The 21788-nt window shown below is 39.8% G+C and overlaps 1 protein-coding gene across 1 annotated transcript in view; it reads right to left on the reverse strand.

The window, feature by feature from the left end:
• LOC124260084 (microtubule-associated serine/threonine-protein kinase 3-like) overlaps positions 1–21788 on the reverse strand; it is a 194952-nt gene that overhangs the window by 2596 nt on the left and 170568 nt on the right. Inside the window, 20 exon segments of the mRNA XM_046694332.1 lie at positions 906–1048; positions 1051–1122; positions 2140–2286; positions 3234–3394; positions 4789–4901; positions 6508–6659; positions 7364–7591; positions 7908–8018; positions 8367–8483; positions 8941–9011; positions 9439–9519; positions 9650–9741; positions 10417–10591; positions 11473–11561; positions 11846–11865; positions 12523–12676; positions 14414–14512; positions 15151–15360; positions 15952–16027; positions 19773–19793. Of these exon segments, the coding sequence (XP_046550288.1) occupies positions 906–1048; positions 1051–1122; positions 2140–2286; positions 3234–3394; positions 4789–4901; positions 6508–6659; positions 7364–7591; positions 7908–8018; positions 8367–8483; positions 8941–9011; positions 9439–9519; positions 9650–9741; positions 10417–10591; positions 11473–11561; positions 11846–11865; positions 12523–12676; positions 14414–14512; positions 15151–15360; positions 15952–16027; positions 19773–19793 (2332 nt within the window).

The following is a 21788-nucleotide window of genomic DNA, read 5'->3' on the forward strand; positions in this document are numbered from 1 at the left end:
ACTGGCCCGCTAGCCCGTGGCTAGTAAAAATCCGGTCAGGCCAGTAAATCTCCCTAGTCACTGGCCCGACTGGCTAGTGATTTTTCATGGGTTCATTTTGTAATTATATCACTCTCTCCGACTTGCTACGTCATAATACCCTTTTAAATTTATGCAAGATTATAGCCTGATACAAAATGTATATCATATTAGCAGCTTAATGATGAAACCTGTGTCATGCTGACAATATATTGCTTAGTTGCTACATTCAGATTTCGGGCTTGGGAATAATGTTGCGGCTAGTAACTTTCAGGCATAGGAAACTACTTCGCACACTGGATGACAAGTGTCAACCACGTCAGCAAACCTGACCACCCGATCCCGTTAGTCGCCTCTTACGACAAGCATAGTTGCCTTTTATGGCAAGCATGGGTTGCTGAAAACCTATTCTACCCCGGATCTTCACGGGTCAGCAGAATGATGAACCTCGTCTCGACATATTTATTGACAAACAAGCTCTGCTGTTCAACACTTTCATTCATAGACTGACAACAGTCTGACTATTCCTGTGTCTTCATTACATGGGAAGAATACCAGACAAAGGGTGTATTTGCTCTAGTCTGAAAAGTATGTGGGATGGTATATCTTTGTTTCTAGAGTACTGTGGATATTTGTGGCGTTTTAACAATAAATCGAATGTACTGGGTCTGCAAACTTATCACAGCTACTCTATGGCTCCACTGTATTGGTACACCTCTACCAAATATCCCCATCAATAGTTATACATGCCTCAACTACAGCCCATTTGGAAACATTTGTGCAGATTTTTTCCTGCAGAAGAAAATAACTTTTTGTGATTTGCTTTGTGAACAGAGATGAAATTTCAAATCCCCTAACAATCCACCCTTGACAGTGAATTTACCCACCGTGACGATGTGTTGAATGGTGTAGACATCAGTACTGCCGATGTACACACGGATAGACTGGAAGTTAAACCCAAATCCACGAGCACCCCTTTTGACGACGACCGGTGGCTTGAGGCTGCGCGCTATGGGGGAGGAGTCACGGTTGGGGAGCCATCACGAGAGCTGGTGCTGGATCCTGACCCTCCAGGGGAGGCAACTGACGTTGGAATGCTGAAGTCTGGGGAGAGAGACAGGTATGATTAGGATGTCACATACAAGATACAGTCATAGTTATTACAATGATTTTACTCTTTAATCAAATTTATTTACAGTCAAAACATAAATGGTAGATTCAAACGTCATTCCTTTTGGTGAATTAAATTAGATAGATAGGAGTGTCTAACAGATGGCAAATCAATCAGAAATTCCCTTCCTGTTTTAAATTACTCAAGGATCAAGTTATAACCAAATAATTGAAATTTTGAGTTGTAAAACTGTTCAGCAATTAAATACAAAAACAACATATCACACATGTTTAACCTTTACCAACACAATCTTGACTATACATGTATACATTATACAATAAGGAAACGTCTACATACACATACAGAGTGTGTGTGTGTGCGCATGTGTGTGTTAGTGAGTGGTGTTTAAGTGTCTGTGTGTGGTATGAGAGTTTGTGAGTGTTTGCTCTGTGTGCTCTCTCTCTGAGCAGTGTGCGAAATAGTTTCTAAATTTTGCCAGCCAGTCGGGCAAGCTATGGCTGAAAGTTACAAGCCCACAAAATAATTTACTAGCCCGAAAAATGAATGTAGAAACTAAGCAAAAGATTACAAAAATAGATGAGAATAAGATATTCTCATCATGACACTGGTTTCATCATTAAGCTGCTAATATGATAAACATTTTTATCAGGCCATAATCTTGGGAGATTTACAAGTGTATTATAACTTATGTCAGAGAGTGATATATTTACAAAATGACCCCATGAAAATTCACTAGGCAATGGGGCCAGTGACTGTGAAGATTTACTGGCCCGACTGATTTTTACTTGCCACAGGCTAGCGGGCCAGTGGCTATTTTGCACACTGTCTCTGTGTGCACTGTGTGTGTGTGTGTATGTGTGTTCAGCACAGAATACAAACATGAAAGTGGACATATAACAGCTAGTAAAGTCTAGTAAACTACAGAACTGACATTACTCTTACTATAAATAAAGGAAATAATAGGTAACACTCACTTTGCCGACACCTACCTCCTGAGTGTATGAGCAGGGTGAGTGCTGTTGCGGATGCTGACTTCTGCATGCCACACTTCTCCGTTGCCGACCCTGTCCCTGCTGCTGGCTTCTTCCTCTCAACGTCCTCCACCTTTTCCTTCGCCTCATCCACCGGGGACAGCTCTACAAACATATACAGGAATATTAACTTTGTCGGAGGGTGTCAAATGAGCCGACAAGGATGGTGTTGCAATATTGCAGCTGTATCACAGTGGCGTAAAAATACTTCAGCTCGGTCCAGGTAAGCCACTGGTACACAGGGCAATGATCTACCAGTGTAGCAGGCCATTTCTTCCCCGGCCTAAAGTTTCCCAGGTGAGAATCTGGCCTAGGCGGACATTCTTACCTCTAGGACATTCTTACCCCGGGGAAAGTTTGGCCAGGGGGAAAGTTTGGCCTGTTACACCGGGCATCTAGGATTCCAAACTAAGTATCCATGGTAGGTGAAAAGCCAACATCAGTACTTTTGTTGAAAAAAAGAGGCATTTTGCTTTATTCAGGGATGAGAATGAAGTTTTGAGAAAAACTGTGAAAACTAGCCAGGGGTCTTGGGGCAACGGATTTAGACGATTCACGAAAATGACCCTTGGCCTTACAAAATTCCCGGAATTCCGCGGAAAATTCTCATTTCTGTAAATTCAGAGGTAATCCAGTGTTTGACATCAACATAGATCCATGCAATTGGGATGTGCAATTATCCTATTGCAAGTCAGTAAGGTGACCTGACCATCTGATACATAGATTTGTCACTCTTTCCAAATACAGGCTCAGGCTTCAACACGATTTAAGCATAGGGTTCTGTGAACCTGATCTGACCAGTGGGGAATTATCAGTCATATTAAATAATTCTAAGTTAGATATATACAAAGACAAAAATTTATTGCACGCATTTTCAACTGCAAGATCTATGTCTATGAAATATATTGTATATGTATATAGATATATAAAAACCCATGAAAAACTAATAATACTATATGGTTCAAATTTCATTAGTATTAAGCTAACAGGATATCACAGTTATTCAAAATCATGTCACCGACCTTTTACCCATGAATATTTTCACCACTGACCTTTGGAGCCACATGACCTCTCCTCTTCTGAGGAGATGGCAAGTCGGGGTATGATGTTTTTGATTGAAGGCTTTGACCTTGTGATGAGTGGGGAGCCGCATGAGTCACTGTCTGTCTGGGAGGAATCTGAGATGCTGGTGTTGTCACGAGAACGAGGGGTGCTGAAAATAAACACAGCCAAATTGATATCATTCCAGAGACTTCAAGCTTTTCTTGTACACATGGTTTTATTTACATGGTCTTCATCTTTAACCACAGCCCCAAAATGGATCCTTTTCCATTTAAGGTCATGAATTAATTCTTTTAAGGTTGAACTGTTAAACTGATTGTCAAACTAAAGGCTGGAGACCGAAACTGTAGGCTGGTCTGCCTAACTGATTGTCAAACTAAAAGCTGAACTGACAACTAGAGACTGAACTGCCAAGTAGAAAATGAAATGCATCACCTCTGAAGACTAAGTGAACCTTGGATTACACCTGTGCTGACATCCATCTCAACAGACTGTTTACCAGCAAGTCATGATCATGTGCCCAATGTTTACCTTATGTCAGGGACACTGAAGACTGTTTACCAGCAAGTCATGATCATGTGCCCAATGTTTACCTTATGTCAGGGACACTGAAGACTGTTTACCAGCAAGTCATGATCATGTGCCCAATGTTTACCTTATGTCAGGGACACTGAAGACTGTTTACCAGCAAGTCATGATCATGTGCCCAATGTTTACCTTATGTCAGAGACACTGAAGACTGTTTACCAGCAAGTCATGATCATGTGCCCAATGTTTACCTTATGTCAGAGACACTGAAGACTGTTTACCAGCAAGCAAGTCATGATCATGTGCCCAATGTTTACCTTATGTCAGGAGACACTGAAGACTGTTTACCAGCAAGTCATGTCATGATCATGTGCCCAATGTTTACCTTATGTCAGGGAAACTGAAGACTGTTTACCAGCAAGTCATGATCATGTGCCCAATGTTTACCTTATGTCAGGGACACTGAAGACTGTTTTACCTTACCAGCAAGTCATGATCATGTGCCCAATGTTTACCTTATGTCAGGGACACTGAAGACTGTTTACCAGCAAGTCATGATCATGTGCTCAATGTTTACCTTATGTCAGGGACACTGAAGACTGTTTACCAGCAAGTCATGATCATGTGCCCAATGTTTACCTTATGTCAGGGACACTGAAGACTGTCTACCAGCAAGTCATGATCATGTGCCCAATGTTTACCTTATGTCAGGGACACTGAAGACTGTTTACCAGCAAGTCATGATCATGTGCCCAATGTTTACCTTATGTCAGGGACACTGAAGACTGTTTACCAGCAAGTCATGATCATGTGCCCAATGTTTACCTTATGTCAGGGACACTGAAGACTGTTTACCAGCAAGTCATGATCATGTGCCCAATGTTTACCTTATGTCAGAGACACTGAAGACATCTTCATCCATCTTGATGGTGCTGGCATCTGTCCGGGAGTCTGTTGTGTCGGACTGCCGGTCTGTGCTATCCTTCCTGAAGGCGTTCCTGACTTCGATTGATCCCTCAGAGCTCTCGGACTGATTGGAGTCCTTCCTCTCCAGCCCTCTTCTTCTCCAACACTCGTGTCCGGAAGTCATCAGCGCTGGAGTGGCGACGCCTGTCTCTCTCATTAGGATCCTAAAGAGAACAAGAAATGATTAACTACAGTTATAAGCTGACCTAAAATTACATCTGAAATAATTTATAATATATACCATTTCTCATTCTGCGAAACATTCCTGAGAGAACAGCTCATTGAAAAGCAAATTTTGAGGTGAAAGGGGCCTATTGTGTTTTACTTACTGCACTCAGCATTATAGATATTTGATAAGAGATTGTAAAGAATCAAATCTGGACGAGTCAATCCAGTGATTCAATATTTCAAGCAGTGACTCCTTTTGTTGGGGTATCTGGACAAGGCTATCAAACAAGTTGTGGACCCAACCATCCAATCCACTTGGCCTCCTCTTACAACCAGCATAGGCTGCTGGGGACATATTATGATCCTGGAACCCATGGGACAGAGAAGGCTTAAGAGAGAGCTCAGTTTGAACAGTATTTTAGTGATGGAAGGTTTGAAGGTAGCCCAAATTGTCCACAGACCAATTATCTGGGCAAATTGAGGATTCAAACTCATGACCCTCAACAGCTAGGATTCGGGCAAGCCCATACACTCAAATCCGAAATTCTGGCACCATTTTACAAAATGTTGCTAACACTGATAACAATATCAGGAACTTTTTTAGTCAAAGCAACCATATCAATTCTAATGTTGTAATGTGAGTAACGCAGGGATTGTGGAAGGCACCGTTACAAAATGGGAGAGCCAGTTACTGTCGGTAGCAGGATGAGTAACAAATACAGGCATGCATTGGAAGCGGGAGAGTTAGTGGAGCTTGATGTGAGTCCAGTTTTAGCAATGCTAAGCAGGGGACCAACAATTCTTTCACACACTGCACCCATGTGTTTCCAATGGTTTTATATTTCACAACTGGTTTCACATAATAACATTCGACATGACATTACTTTGCCCTTTTTCGACATTTTATAATAAAATATAGAGATAATGTCTGCTTATTATCATCACAAAGTATAAGGCCCATGGGAAGTCCCGAAGAAAAGCTAGGTAAATCTACCCATAAAAGTATGAGTGACTTGGGTTTTATCTCCACTCTGAGCAGTATTACAGTTATACCATGTCATGTCCGCTAATGTAGGAAGAAAACTTCAAGTGATGCACATCTCAGGCGTTTACCACTTAAATGAAGCCCCCGAGCATTGGCTATGATGCTGACAAACCGAGCAAAAAATTGGGGCGAATCTGGGAATTCAGAAACATTGTCATAGGTTTTTAATGTGCCCAAGAGAAGGAACTCGGCACAGAGAGCTGTGGCGCCTTAGACTAGAAGGCCACTTGTGACCTCTCCATATTTTGAATTGTCATGTTCATTTTTGTCTGATCCATTTATGAACTCACAATTAAAAGAAGAAAAAAAAGTATCCAAATGAAATAAAAATTCATAGAGCATTTCTACCCGACACATGGCCAAACAGGTCTTCAAATATACCTGCAGATATTAGGAGATTGGAAACACTGAATTGGTGAACCAAACCTGGCTAAACAAACCACCGCTGTAGCCACTGGACTACTCCAGCCATCATGCATGGGCAGAACATCCGAGGGAGACATGCCATCCACACGTACGACAGCACACAGACAGGCTGACCAGATAAAACCCCCCACCTTGACTCTAAGTACCTCATGAAGTTCATCTATCTTGGAGTACACCTTGTTGTAGCGGGGGCTGCAGGAAGAGAAGCTGTGGAAGAGGGGGTCATCAGCATCGTCCTCGGTGTCCTCGGCCTCCAGCTCGTGGTTGTACCGGTCAGTACGAGCTGAGGACCACAAAATGGTTAGTTCAGTACAAATCTTGATAGACATGACAGGGCCAATAAGTATGAGTCTTGAAGGACTTTACAGGGTCAGTTAAGTACAAATCTTGAAGGACATTACAGGGTCAGTTAAGTACAAATCTTGAAGGACATTACAGGGTCAGTTAAGTACAAATCTTGAAGGACATTACAGGGTCAGTTAAGTACAAATCTTGAAGGACATTACAGGGTCAGTTAAGTACAAATCTTGAAGGACTTTACAGGGTCAGTTAAATACAAATCTTGAAGGACATTACAGGGTCAGTTAAGTACAAATCTTGAAGGACATTACAGGGTCAGTTAAGTACAAATCTTGAAGGACTTTACAGGGTCAGTTAAATACAAATCTTGAAGGACATTACAGGGTCAGTTAAATACAAATCTTGAAGGACATTACAGGGTCAGTTAAATACAAATCTTGAAGGACATTACAGGGTCAGTTAAGTACAAATCTTGAAGGACATTACAGGGCTAGATCAATAAAAGTCTTGAGGGATATATAACATTCATGATATCATTGTAACAGCCATACAGCATTGTATCAACAAAGCAATGTAAAAGACTTCTAATACATATAGGGTACAGACGACCCAACCTATCTTTGGAGGGCTCACACATATAATATAAATCCACACATTACTGTTCCTGGATGGTTCAACTACACTCACTGTCGAAGTAACTAGTGTCCTCATCATCGTCCAGCTGGGGCACAAACTCCGCCTTCTGTCGCAGCAGGCTCTCCCAGTTCAGCCCCATGAAAAAGACATGCTCCTTGACCTCCTGTGCTCCTGTGGTTCCGAGTCTGGCTACTGGGTTGTTGGTCAGCAGACGGGTGATCAGGTCCTTGGCATCATCCCGACCCTGCCACTCATCCTCTGACGGCCACTCAATCTCCTCTGTAACACACAACCAAGCACTGTCAGAAATCAAGTGAGGGGGTCCAACCATAAAGACAATGTTAAAATTATAACATTCAAAGGTCCCTTCATTTTAAAAGTTTCAATGACAGTTTTGATCAGACTAAAATGATTCATCTAAAAGTGCATTTACTTCCACCCGATCACTGGTATAATTTTCCCAAAATTTCTCCTTTTTTCAATCAGGACACTGACATAATCATTTCAAATACACTAAATGTCACACAAAAAAGAAACATTATTGAAGCGAACAATCCATTGACTTCAAATGATTTTCGCTACCGAAAATACATACCGTGAATAACTTGGGCAAAAAGTTCCTCCGTAGTGTCTCCGAAAAATGGCACACATCCCACGAGAAACTCATACAGGATAATCCCCATGGACCACCAGTCCACACACTTGCCTGCAACAGTACCAACAACCCTTACAACCTCTGCAAAGATGCTCAGTATCTTGTACTGACAGATTGTTATACTGCATGAAATTGAATAACTTGTTTGTTTTGTGATGCAACCTCAGAAAAAAAAAATCAAGCTAAATGACGGTGGCCTGTATTTTTGTAGTCTGGATCAGATTGAGCAATATTCCATGCCATTTGCTTGGGTCTATGGACCAGCATATTCTAACCTGGAATCCTATTAGGGAGGTCTGGACACTATCAGTAGAAGAGTTAATAATTATAGCAGCAACATCACTTTTGGCTCTTGCTCTGCCAGTTAGGCTGTACAAGCGCTTCGGGACAAGCACTCACCATATCCCTGTCGGAGGATGACCTCAGGTGCAATGTATTCAGGTGTACCATACACCTGCTTGTCCTTGAACTGTTTGTAGTCCTTGTCCATAGCCCCTTCGTATAAGTTGGTGGTCACTGAAACACATTTTGTGGGAATTGTAATCTCCCCTTATCTAAGTGTTTTCTCTCTTCTCAGGGTAATCTCCCCTTATCTAAGGGTTTTCTCTCCTCTCAGGGTAATCTCCCCTTCTCTGTGTTTTCTCTCTCCTCTCAGGGTTATCTCCCCTTATCTCATTGCCATCTCCCATTCTCTCAGTGTTTCTCTCTCTCTCAGGGTACTCTCCACTTCTCTCAGTGCTTTCCTTCCTGATCAAATCATGACCAGATTGAATATGCCATTCTTTTGGGCTTGCTTCAGAATTAACGGCATGTATTATGTGCTACAATAAACCATGACTCTAAGTATGTTTTCTTTCCTATAGTGCAAGGAACTAGTAGAGTAATTAGCAGGGTGGATTCATAGTAGTCACATATCATTTCTACTAAAGTTAACATTGCATCAAGGAAATATTGTACACAATGACACACTTACAGCTCATGAGACCAATCTTGGAAAGACCAAAGTCTGTCAGTTTAACATGTCCAGTAGCGTTTATAAGTAGGCTGAAAGAAAGAAAAGAATCTCAATCATCCTCAATTGTGTGGCATCTTCTGGGATTACGTATGGCCTTACGCCACTCTTAGCAATATTCCAACATCACATCAAGAGATACTAGAAGAGGGCTTCATACATTGTACATATCTGAGGAATCAAACCCAGACCTAAGGCATGACAAGCGAACGCTGTAACCACCAGGCAATACCAATGTCCACATCTTTCAGGAAACACACCACATCAAATATGACAATATTCCAACAGTATCATGGCAGGGGACATCCCAAATGGGCTTCACATATTTAAATCATGTTGGGATTTGAACCCAGGCCTTCAGTGTGATGAGAAAATATTTCACCACCAGGCCAACATTGGAGAAACAAAGAACAAATTAACATGGTAACAGAAAATAGAGGACTGAGTAAACAACGTTACTTGTCAGGTTTGAGGTCTCTGTGTACGATGCCATAGCTGTGTAGGTACTCCAGGGCTAACACTGTCTCGGCGAAATACATCCTGGAACATATTATATGAGTGTTAGTGTGGGTTTACTGGTTAGAAGAAATAGAAGAAGAAGAAGCTCGGAGCCTCTTTTCAATATCTATAACTGACAGTGACAGTTTCCAAAGTGAAAACCTTTCCTCACCTGGCCAGGTCGAGTGGGAGAGAACCTACGTTCTTGAGCAGAGTAGCACAGTCCCCTCCTTCAACATACTCCATCACCATACACAAGTGTTTCTGTAATAAACATCATAGGTGAGTTAAGGATGTAGAACATACTCCAAATGCTTGTTTGGTAATTGTATTGTTTAGCATCAGTCATCATTATTCTACCTTTTATGATGGTGTCCGGGCCTGGTATGGTTATCGTGCTGACATATAAACACAATCTGGGCAAAAGTGACATGAATAAACAATCAGAGGTTTCTGGCACGCCAAGTGGCACCTCAGAATTTTGAGGCAACTCAGTAGCACTTCAGAATTTTGGCCACCCACAGCCTCTTGAGATACCATGTCCATTGAAGAGACCTTCTCTTAGACAGACTGACTGACATTTGTTTTACGCAGCTTTTAGCAATATTCCAGCAACATCACGGCAGGGGACACCAGAAATGGGCTTCACACCTTCTCTTAGATCATTAACATTAAAGACATAGGGCGTGGGTGCCGTTGTTCAAAACAACCTTAGGGCTAAGACTACCTTAAGTCTATGTTAAGGTATGGGAGTTACAGTCACTATAAAACTAAGAACACTTTGTACAACAGCACCCTGGACTGGTTAACGACAAGTACCATCTTTTGGTATGATGCCACCCAGGTACTAAGTCTCCTACCAATGGGACAGATGACTTATCCACTAATCCTATTGGTGACTGAGTGCTAGGGCACATGAGAGAGACCTTAGCGACTGACCTTTGTCTCAAAACTGCAGTACATGCTGACAACGAAGGGATTGTCTGTGAAGGACAAGATGTCTCTCTCCAGGAACACCTGTTCAATCTGGTTCCTCAGCATCAGATTGTGTTTGCAGATCTTCTTCATGGCAAACCTCTGCCTGTTCTCTCGGTGACGCACCAAAAACACAGCCCTGTCACACAACAGTATCAGAATCAGATAAACAGTTCAGAAAAACATCATCTCTTGCCCAGCCCAACTTGTCATTCTTACAAGAATATTCTAGCTTATGTATAAATATACATTACTACTAGAGGTGACTATTGAGGGGGAAACAACTATTGCGATAGCGATAGTCAATTACAACATACTATTGTGATAGTGATAGTCTACTGCAACAAATTATTGCAACACTATTGCAATGGGGTTTTTTCTCCTTGAATTGTCTCATTTGAAGTCATTTTCCAAATGAATGTGTAATTTATATGAAACAAACACAAGCTGAAATAGTTTCAGTCTCTTTTAATACCTTACAAGAAACCTGAAATCCAGATCAAGATTGTTTAAGAGGTAACAGGGTAACTTCTTTGAGTGGCATTTTAGAAGTTGGGAAGTACAATATAGAACAAACTTTATGGATAACAACTTCTTTTATTTAGGTGAGTCTTGCGACGCTTTGATACAGATATCTGTATCGAAACGCCGCGACTCACTAATAAAAAGAAGTTATATCTGTATCGAAACGTCGCACTCACGAATAAAAAGAAGTTGTTATCCATAAAGTTTGTTCTATATTATAAGGTAACAGGGGATAACTCTAAATCTAAGTGAAGGAATCTGGTACTTTCTGTATTTTGCACGGCGCATTTATCAACAGAGGTCAAGTACTAAACTATTGATAGTCGCACATACTATGGATAGTTTTTCGTTTCTACATCAATAATTTCGATCAGAGACTCAACAATTCCAATCCATCAACAGTTCGATGCATCGTCACAACCCTAATTACTAACATGTGAGGGAAGTCTCCCAGTTTGTACACAACTACAGCCGAGCAGCATCTCATGTACTTACGCATAAGCACCATTACTGATGAGTTTGATTGTCTCAAAGTCTTCTTCACATGGAGGCTTTTGTTTCATCAGCTTCTGAATCTCTTTACTCTGGAATACAATCAATAACATATCATTGCCAAATGTGGTAGACTCGTCAATTTTTAAAGAAGTAAGTTACAGACACTGGTATTAAAATACACAACGAAACAAAATGATTAGACTGAATCCTAGTCTAAAAAGTAAAACGTTTGTAGGTACTAAATTGAAAATGTTACAGACACTCATATGTTTCTCCCATACTACAAGGAAAGGTACTGCACCAGTATCACTAGAAATGGCCAGAAGCCAAGTATTTGAAAAACATTTTCAGTGTGAGATGCTCAACAACAAACCTCAGGGTCTTCATCTTCCTCTTGATGGTTTCCAAAATAGGGATGTCAAAATGGTCATCCTTCAAAATAGGGGGATTCTGCTCATCTTCTGATACCTGCAACAGATGTCACAGTTTCCCTTACCTTCAACTCTAATTTAGTGATGATGTATTGTGGGATGTCTGCTCATTACTGAACCCAGCCATGTTCTATAGTTTCCCATACCTTCCAGAGGGTCTCTGTTGAGCCCAAGTTTAGTGATGATGTATTGTGGGATGTCTGACTGTCATTACTGAACCCAGCCATGTTCTATAGTTTCCCATACCTTCCAGAGGGTCTCTGTTGAGCCCAAGTTTAGTGATGATGTATTGTGGGATGTCTGACTGTCATTACTGAACCCAGCCATGTTCTATAGTTTCCCATACCTTCCAGAGGGTCTCTGTTGAGCCCAAGTTTTGTGGGATGTCCAAGTTTAGTGATGATGATGATGTCATTGTGGGATGTCTATGTCAGTGTTCTATAGTTTCCCATACCTTCCAGAGGGTCTCTGTTGAGCCCAAGTTTAGTGAAGTTTGTGGGATGTCTGTCATTACTGAACCCAGCCATGTTCTATGGTTTCCCATACCTTCCAGAGGGTCTCTGTTGAGCCCAAGTTTAGTGATGATGTATTGTGGGATGTGTGACTGTCATTACTGAACCCAGCCATGTTCTATAGTTTCCCATACCTTCCAGAGGGTCTCTGTTGAGCCCAAGTTTAGTGATGATGTATTGTGGGATGTCTGCCTTGATGGTCTGTTTAGCTTCTCCCTCAGCAGCTTCCAGCAGCATGTAGAACTCCTCCGGATCAAACTCCTGTACAAAGAAGGACCATAAGAAACTCACAGAAACCTACATCAACACTGTCTTAAGAACATGTGGATACCAAGACCTTTGTGATGGAAAAGAGGATAAGAAAAACAAGATTTATGGATGTCAACTTCTGAATAACACGATGTTTCGGAGTGTATGCTTGCTCCTTCCTCAGTGCCTCATGTATGTATATATATATATCTCCCTCATACTCCCTACCATTCACCTGATGAAGGAGCAAGCATACACTCCGAAACGTCGTGTTATTGACAATAAGAAGTTGACATCCATAAATCTTGTTTTTCTTATGCATTCCACTTCTAAATGCCCTTCAAAAATTTGGAAAAGAGGATGATTTAACATAACAATTTCTTTTATACCCTTTCACAAAGTCACCCTAACGCCAGTGCAATATTCCATAATAATGATAAAATTGGGACGATTAATTTTATAAGAAATGTTTCCGAAAGAAACAGATTGACCTAACCATAAAAGTTTAGTCAAACTGCACAGAAAACATCTAAAACAAATTCCACCTCCCTTGTGCAAGCTTTGCTTTCATATTCATGTAACCAGGATGTGTATGGATTAACTAACAATGCTCCTCCCAAAGTACAATGTTGACATGAAAGAAAGGTTTATTCGAATCAAGTTGCTATATCCATCTTATTTATTAATTGCTTGCAGTTTCTCACATGACATCATTTGCTTGTAATACTATTCTGGACAGAGCTTTGAATCGACAGTTGTTTCACATTACCTTGGCATTATCACAATGCATGGAACCCAGACTTCTCCGATAACAAAAATACAATTACTTTGTATATATCTGTATTTGGAGTTTAGTATTTAGTATTGAGGAATAATCTGGTTTTATATATTTATTGCAGAATTTCGTAAGTTATCATATGCTTTGGAGTTAACATTTTGCTTACAATACACTTGACAAAATGTTTAAAATATATGTTTTAAATATATATTTGTTTTAATATTGATTACTATATACAAGTGAGTTATGGTCACTACTTAGACACCAAAACTAGCAACTCTTACCCTCTCTGCTACCTTCAATAAAAACAAGTAAGATGGCAATTTCAAACAAGAAACAGTTTGGTTTCATTATCTCTGCCATCACAGGCACAATGTGGTTGACACGCCTCAATAATATGCCTCAATTCTCAAGGATTATTCAGATTGCAATTTGATTGAGCAACTGAAATAATGAAATAATAAAACATGGGCTTCTGCATGTCATATTTTGAAGAAATCTAACGGTACAATTTGCTGGTGTTTGATGTATTTTATTTTCATGTGTAAGTGAGTGAGTTTGATTTAACTTTGCTTTGAACAGAATTCCAGTTTTATCATGGCATATCAGTTAAATATGAATATCATACTGGACCATAATCACTTTTTCTTGTTTTACAATTTGAATTCTAAACCAAAGAATGTATTACTGTTGCCTTCTTCTATAGATATAACTTGATGTCAGTATATAATCATGACTTCCTGGAATACCAATTTATTGTGAAGAAACGATACACACGTCAATACATTCAGCAAAACCTCCCCATTCATTATTAACTTCTATTAATAGCTACCACAAAATAAACCCTATTTGATCCTGATCACTGTACTCAGTTCACTTTCCAATTAGAGAAACTTTCCCAAAATAGCCATAACATCATGATGAAATACTACCAAACTTGGCATGCACACAAACGGCGATGACATACTCACCAGACACTCCAAGAGCCTTGCGGGTCTGGAGATGATGATGAGAAGCTGTTTAATGAGGGGGTAAACATGTGTGTAGGCTTCAACCGACTTGTCCTTTGCCTGTGGGAAGAAAAACCTAATTAACAGTCTCTGGATTTGATTATCTCCCTTGTGTAAGTTTACTGTGTCATTTTGGGAGTTACCTCCCCTTGACTTCTATGGAATCATTCTGCGTGGGGGATTGAACTTAACGTATCTGCCACTACTGCTGTGGGAATGATTTCTCCTTGATTTGCATGCCAGTTATACAATCACTCAGTAGGAGTTATATGTCATTAAATGGTATATCTGTCTCTACTGCTGTGGCAGTTACCTCCCCTTGACTTTTGTAGGATAAGCAACAGAATCAGTCTGTTGGGGCATATCTTTTGAAACAGCATATCTGCCACTACAGTAGAAGGTTTTCTATCTGTTTGACAACTATCATATTCATTACTTTATCCACTGTTATTAACAAAATTGGAGAAAACAAAATCTGGACATCTTGGAGCAGTCAATGTCCTGAATTCAGACCAGAATTCCTACTCTGATTTCTGGGTTATAACATTTACCCGAGTCGTGTTTGCCCGAACATAGTAATCTCCCTTGAATAAACAATGACCAAAAGTGAAGGCTTATTCACAAGTCAGTAGTGTTCAGTGGGGAGTAAAACTAATGGCCGATCTCCTAATATGTATCAATACAAATCAGTGACTCACATCGTTGGCCAGTTTCTCGAGACTGTCAGAGAGCTCATAGAAGTAGTTGGTGGTGATGAGCTTCTGCTGTGACTTCTCAAGGCAGTCCCGAGCCAGCTCCAGCACCTGATGGTGGACGAAGCACAGCACAGCATCCTTCTCCTTGTCCTCACTTAGCTTACTACTGTCTCGAACAAACGTCTTCAGACGATCTTCCATCTGAGCTGTCGCCTACAGAGATTTAAACACAGATTTATTGTTTGAATTATCTTTCTAAAACAATCACATTACTTTCCTTACATGTTTCCACTAATCACTGTTGGTATGTCTTTTCACCTTGGAGTATCAGCGAGGAATGGCCTTTGATGTTTAATGCTACAACATTCATGATCATAGTCTAAATATCAGGTATGCAAATCTAGATTGAGTCTACTGCATCTGAAAATACCCATTTCACAAATTGACCATAGCACTATAGTGAACACAATGCTTACACCTTTAAAGACTTACAACAGTAGAAGCACTTGGAGTGTTTTAAAGAAATGGGGAACTCAAATTAATTAGCACTTTGGTTTGATGTTCTTATGAACTGAATTTCATTTACGTCAAGGTGTACACAAGGAAACCTTGAAGTCATGACAGTTCAGAGTTCTTTTCAAACCTGAAACCCTTTACAGTGCTGAAAACCCCAGAAACATCAGATGAATGTGGGATACAGTCCCTTCACCATAAGTTTCAGGCACCATGTATCTCTACACAGTGAACTGCAAAGCTTCAGATGATCGGCCATCCATGCTCTTTTCCAAAATAGAAACTGCTTACCTTAGGAAATCGTTCCTTGTACACGCTGTTCATGATGATGATCTCAGAGTCGCCACCGGGGGATCGAGCTGGACTACTGCAGAAGGAGTTACAGGGTTAACAACGTCAACGCCAACATCGTCAAAGAAAGCAAGTAGCAAGTCATAACTAAACAAATCCCAGCTGAACAATATTTCAGCTACTTATCGCCCTTTTGTTTGCATTCAACTCTGCAGTATTAAAAGTAAATGATGACATGCTATAAATCGTGTCAGCGTCTGACCATCTAATCTCATCAGTCCCCTCATACGACAAACATGGGTTGCTGAAGACCATTTCTAACCCCGATCTTCCCTAGTCTCTTAGAGGCAATAAACATAAAAGAACAAGTTAGTCTATCTGATGTAAAAGTTTTGTTGCCAGTCATTAAGGATTTTAACACTCTGATAGTTAAAACGGTCTTATCTACACACCGCCACATTAGATTTGAAATATTAATAAGCATCACCTTTGCCAATATTAGGGTTGTTATAATGTGTTATTTTTTAGTTCTGCCCATTTTTGAGTGATTGAACATAAAATAAATATAGTCTGTTGGTCATCTCCCTCAGCAATATTTCAGCTGTATGATGGCAATCTGTAAATAATCTAGACCAGACAATCCAGTGATAAACATCATGGGTCTTTGCAAATGGGGGACACGCTGACATGCATCAACAAATCAGCATTCCTGACCACCTGCCGAAAGACATGTGTTGCTGAAAACATTGGTTGGTGAAGACCAATTCTACCCAGATGTCCACTGGGCTTAATGCAATACAGGGAGTGTGTGAGCGAGTACAATTTTATGCCACTTATAGCAATATCCCATCAATATCCCACGGGGAAAACCAAAAATGAGCTACACAATTTGCACCAATGTTGGGAATTGAACCCCGGTCTTCGACGTGACTAGTCTACGCTTAACCATAAGGCTACCACTGCTCGTTAATACTGAGATTACATACAAATCAAAGCATAATAATCATGAGAATCTGAAGCAATGTTGATACAAACACATATACAATCTAAAGTTCATCAGCACCATCATATCAGGCTACTCATCTCAAGTACATCATCGTACAATCATGCAGAAAGTTGAGTGGCTGACACAATGGTCACGATGCACAACTAATCAGACCTCACATCCACACTAACTGAGGTATTATGCCAAAACAGACAGGTACAGCATCAGAAAACACAAGATGCTCGGTATGTCATTTCCAGCTACCGATGTTAATGAAAAATGCGGCAGTGGTGCATGTAACTTGTAAGGTTGCTGCACGCGATTATTGATCTTCTATCTTCAGGTGATTTATCTAATATTGAAGCCTGATTTTCAAAGTTTCTGAATTGATTCAATATTCAAATTTGCAGTTCAAACATAATAAAGCCAGTTGCAAGCAGGTTCATTTTTATATACTTTGACCGTTATCACCCTATTTTTCAAATAGCCACACTACTGTGTCTCTGTATCAAAAGTGTCAAACAAATATGGCTGACACTAACCCTGCAGAATGCAAGAGGATCCAGAAAAATATACTACCCAATATTCACTGACTGACTGACTGACTGACTGACTGTTTGGTTTTACGCCGCTTTTAGCAATATTCCAGCAACATCACGGCGGGGGACACCAGAAATAGGCTTCACACAATGTACCCATGTGGGGATTCGAACCCGGGTCTTCGGCATGACGAGCCAACGCATTAACCACTAGGCTACCCCACCGCCCAATATTCACCAATGCAAGGATCAAGGAGTGTCCCTTAGCAAAATGTTGAGTACGATGTGTGCTTGCATATATTGATTTGTCACGCTATGTCTTGTACAAGTTCTTATGTCAAGTAGGTATTTTGTTATGCATCAAACAGATTGAACTATGGACATGATTTACTGGCCATAAGATTAATTTCAGTTATCAATAAGTGACTTGATCCAAACAATGTTTTCCTCAATTTCTTCATTAATAACAGCTTACATGGGAATAATTCATCCATTTCCTTAACAGACAGTATACCAATATCACAACAACAGCAAATCGACATATCAATGGGAAAATTGGTACATTTAAGTTCTTGTCAAATTGTGCAAAGGATCCTAGTGCTTGGTTTTCTAAGAACATTCATAAACATGCAGTTGTGTGTAAAGGTTTTAACGACATACACCCAGGAATGTCATACTAACCCCAATATCACAAAAACAGATCAATTAATCTGACACGATATCTCTCTTGCATGAAGATGACCCTGTACAAACTTTAAAAGCCCAATCGAAGTGAGGGACAAGAGGGTTATAGGTAATGGGATGTCAGCTTTTTATAATTATTAGGCTTTATTTCTTTACCAACTCGATTAAATATCTTTTGATCCACCCCGAGTGAGCAAGTGAGTTAGTTGGGTTTTACTCTGCTTTTCGCAAAATTACAGCAATATCATGTCGGGGGACACCAGAAATGGGTTTCACACATTGTACCCGTGTGGGGAATCGAACCCAGTCCTACAAGCGAACGCTTTAACCACTAGGCTCCCATACCGCTCCTGATCCATCCAGAGAAACGCCACAGATCAATAATTCACCGTCACTAGTAAACCATTTTGAATGCCAATGCCATGGTGCTCCGATACAACAGAATGTGAAACATTCACAAAATAGACACATGGTGTTATTGTTCTGCACGGGGAAATTCCTGTTATTTACCTTTCAGAGATACGGAACTGAGTATGCATGTTTGAATGTTTGGCACAAAAATTAGAAGCCAGAATGGCCATTTATAAAGTTCCATGTGGAGATCCCATATTATCTAAGCAGAGAGATATCGTATCTCAATAAAAGATTTGTTTTGAATGAGAATCCATTATGCTATCACCCTCATCCACTAATGGTGAGCCCTCGTTAAACGCTGCAGTCAGCAATATTACAGCTAATTTGAAACAGCTTATGAATATTCCAGTTTTGATCTGACATACCAGAGGTTGATAACATCAGCAACTGACCAGACAGTCAATATTTTCTAATTATCAGGGCCCTTATTCTCGAAATGTTAGTAGCCCTAAGAATTCTTAACTTTGATCGTAGCCAATGTCTTAAGAATGGGTTTAAAAAGTTCATAGGGCTATGAACATTTTGAGAATAGCTAGCCTGATTACTTTTGAATGCACTTTTTCCCATTAAGACAAGACACAAATTGGTCTGATTAAGTGAAAACATTTTCAGGCATCATTAAATTTGGTCTTCCTGTAAGAACTGACCATTTTCATGAGTTTGACCAAAATTTGGCACTGATGAGCCAACTGAAAAAGATTCCAAGAACCATATATTAATACGACCATAAGGTCATTATGATTGTGCCACTCAACCGAATAATAAATGATGGGGTCTTGTCATATGAATTGGTCTCTTGAAAATGTTTGACTGGCTGATATTTGCTCTGCTATCTACCTAGTCATTCTTTCACAGGGCAAATCTCAGAGCCACAAGTTTTATGACAAGGGGCCACCCAGTATACAAGTACTGCAAGATTTGAACATTATTCACACCGATTAAATGGTGTTGTATGAATGAGTGAGTGAATGAGTGAGTTTGGTTTCATGCTTTTAGCAATATTCCAGCAATATCATGGTGGGGAGACATCAGAAATGGGCTTCACACATTGTACCCATGTGGGGAATCGAACCCGGGTCTTTGGCGTGACGAGTGAATGCTTTAACCACTCGGCCACCCCACCGCCCATGATGTTTTAAGAAATCTACACACTACTTGCTACTGTGAGCACTACAAAACAAATGACAAAAAAGTCTTACTCTAGAGCAAGCCAGGATAGGCTGTTGAGCCCAAGCGGGAGATAAAAAGAAGATATACATCATCAAATATAGCACTAGAATCATACACAATTTACTGAAAATTACAGTATTTACCAACAAAACGTCAACAAGAAACATCTAAGCTATTCACATTTTATTATTCGTATATTTTTTATTCAGTTGTTATTTTTCAATTATGGTATCTATTTTAAATGAACATTTGTTAGGGTAAAGAACAATATTACATGCCCATGCTGTTTGAGAAAGAATTTAAGTGTTCAAATTTTTTAAAAGTGCATGATGTATGGAAGTTACTTTATTGAAGAGAACATGCTTCGACTTATTGTTTGGGCATCAATGACAATGAAACAAATTGTGTGTATATACAGAAAGTGTTATTTACAACATTTTTGTACAGGCGTTATTTTCTATAACAACATTGAATGATGATGGTTTATGGTACAAACAGAGTTAAGGAACAACGTTGACGTGGGTTGTTTAACATACAGCTGTGGAGAAAAGACAACACTGAGTCCCTCTCTTACCCCGCAAATGTTACAACATTTAGCAATGTCCATCAAATATTTTAGTTTCAGACAGAAGGAAGACTCAGAATTTTGATGAACAAAAAAATTAATGGAATTTCCGACGAATGTCTCGAATTGGAGATTTTGAACAGCAGGAATTGACACTTGTCCAGTATCGTTGTTACAAAGTTGAACAACACAACAAATTCCACTGATTGGGTTTGATCGATCAGTTTGAAAGTAAATGACAAGGAGGAAGATTGATTCATGAATGCCACACTCGGCAATATTCCAGCTATATGATGCTGGTCTATAAATAATTATGTGTGGACCAGACGATCAAGTGACTGAAATCATGGGCACCCAATTGGTATAAGATGACATGCATCAACCAAATTCCGAAATCAGCTCAATCCCGTTAGTTGGCACTTACATTCAAATTTTAACCCCGATGTTTCTGAAACAGTAGCACAGATTCCAGATAAACAACATAGGTTGGTTAGATCGGAAATTTGTTATTCCTGCCATTATTATCGGTTCCTTTAACTGTCAACTGACAACCATGAGACCATTCCAAAAGGTATGAAACGTTGTTTGTCACCGAAAGTACTAAGGTCTCACAGAGAGCCATGATCTAATAGCGGGCCCTATACCTTCAGAGGTAAGGGACATAACTCTAGACAGCAAATGGTATTGCTTTAAGAAACTTGGCCACGTGATTTGAGCGACTTGTATTGAGAAAATATCAGCATCACACTTCACTGGAAGTATTAGTTCAAGTTGTCATGGCATGCTGCCAGGCCATCATAGAAGGCTGTCTGACTTTCGTAACATAGGTCTGGGACATGTTCGAAATTGTAACAGGGAATTCAACCAAAATTCTGAGTCTTCCTCGTGGTACTGTTGATATACCAGGCACTGATTAGTGATACCAAGCATAAAAATATACGCGTACAGAGATTGAAGTTGTCCTGCATGCTTGTGCATATACACATACCCCTCATAAAGACACTAGTTTGTACTATAAGCACATACCCCTCATAAAGACATTTTATACTCATTTGAAGTTAAAACAAAACCTGATTTCAAATTTTAAATTTATTTCTTAAATTAAAATAAATTTATTCTGTGAGATGGATTAATGCATGCAAGTTATTCTTGCCATAAAATTACAATTTTGTGCTCATAACCCAAGGATGCAAAAATAGAGTTGAACATAATCGTGCGATTAACATATTCAAAATTGTGTAGAGAGCAATACAACATGCTTCTGTGAATATGACGATAAGAAAAAAGACAGCGATACTCATCCTATTTTGATTTGTCTAAAATTTAGGTTTTCCTGTACGTGTTCAGAGACATGTTTTCCTGCTACATAAACAGTCTGAATACATTGTATATGTCAATTACTGGACCTTTCATCAGCAAATCACTTAACACATAATCCTTCACTTTCAATGTTACTGAGCTAAATTTTAGCCTTTTGTTT

The sequence above is a fragment of the Haliotis rubra genome, unplaced genomic scaffold (assembly GCF_003918875.1).
Source record: "Haliotis rubra isolate DU_JTF1 unplaced genomic scaffold, ASM391887v1 Scf75, whole genome shotgun sequence".
Taxonomy (NCBI): Eukaryota; Metazoa; Mollusca; class Gastropoda; order Lepetellida; family Haliotidae; genus Haliotis; species Haliotis rubra.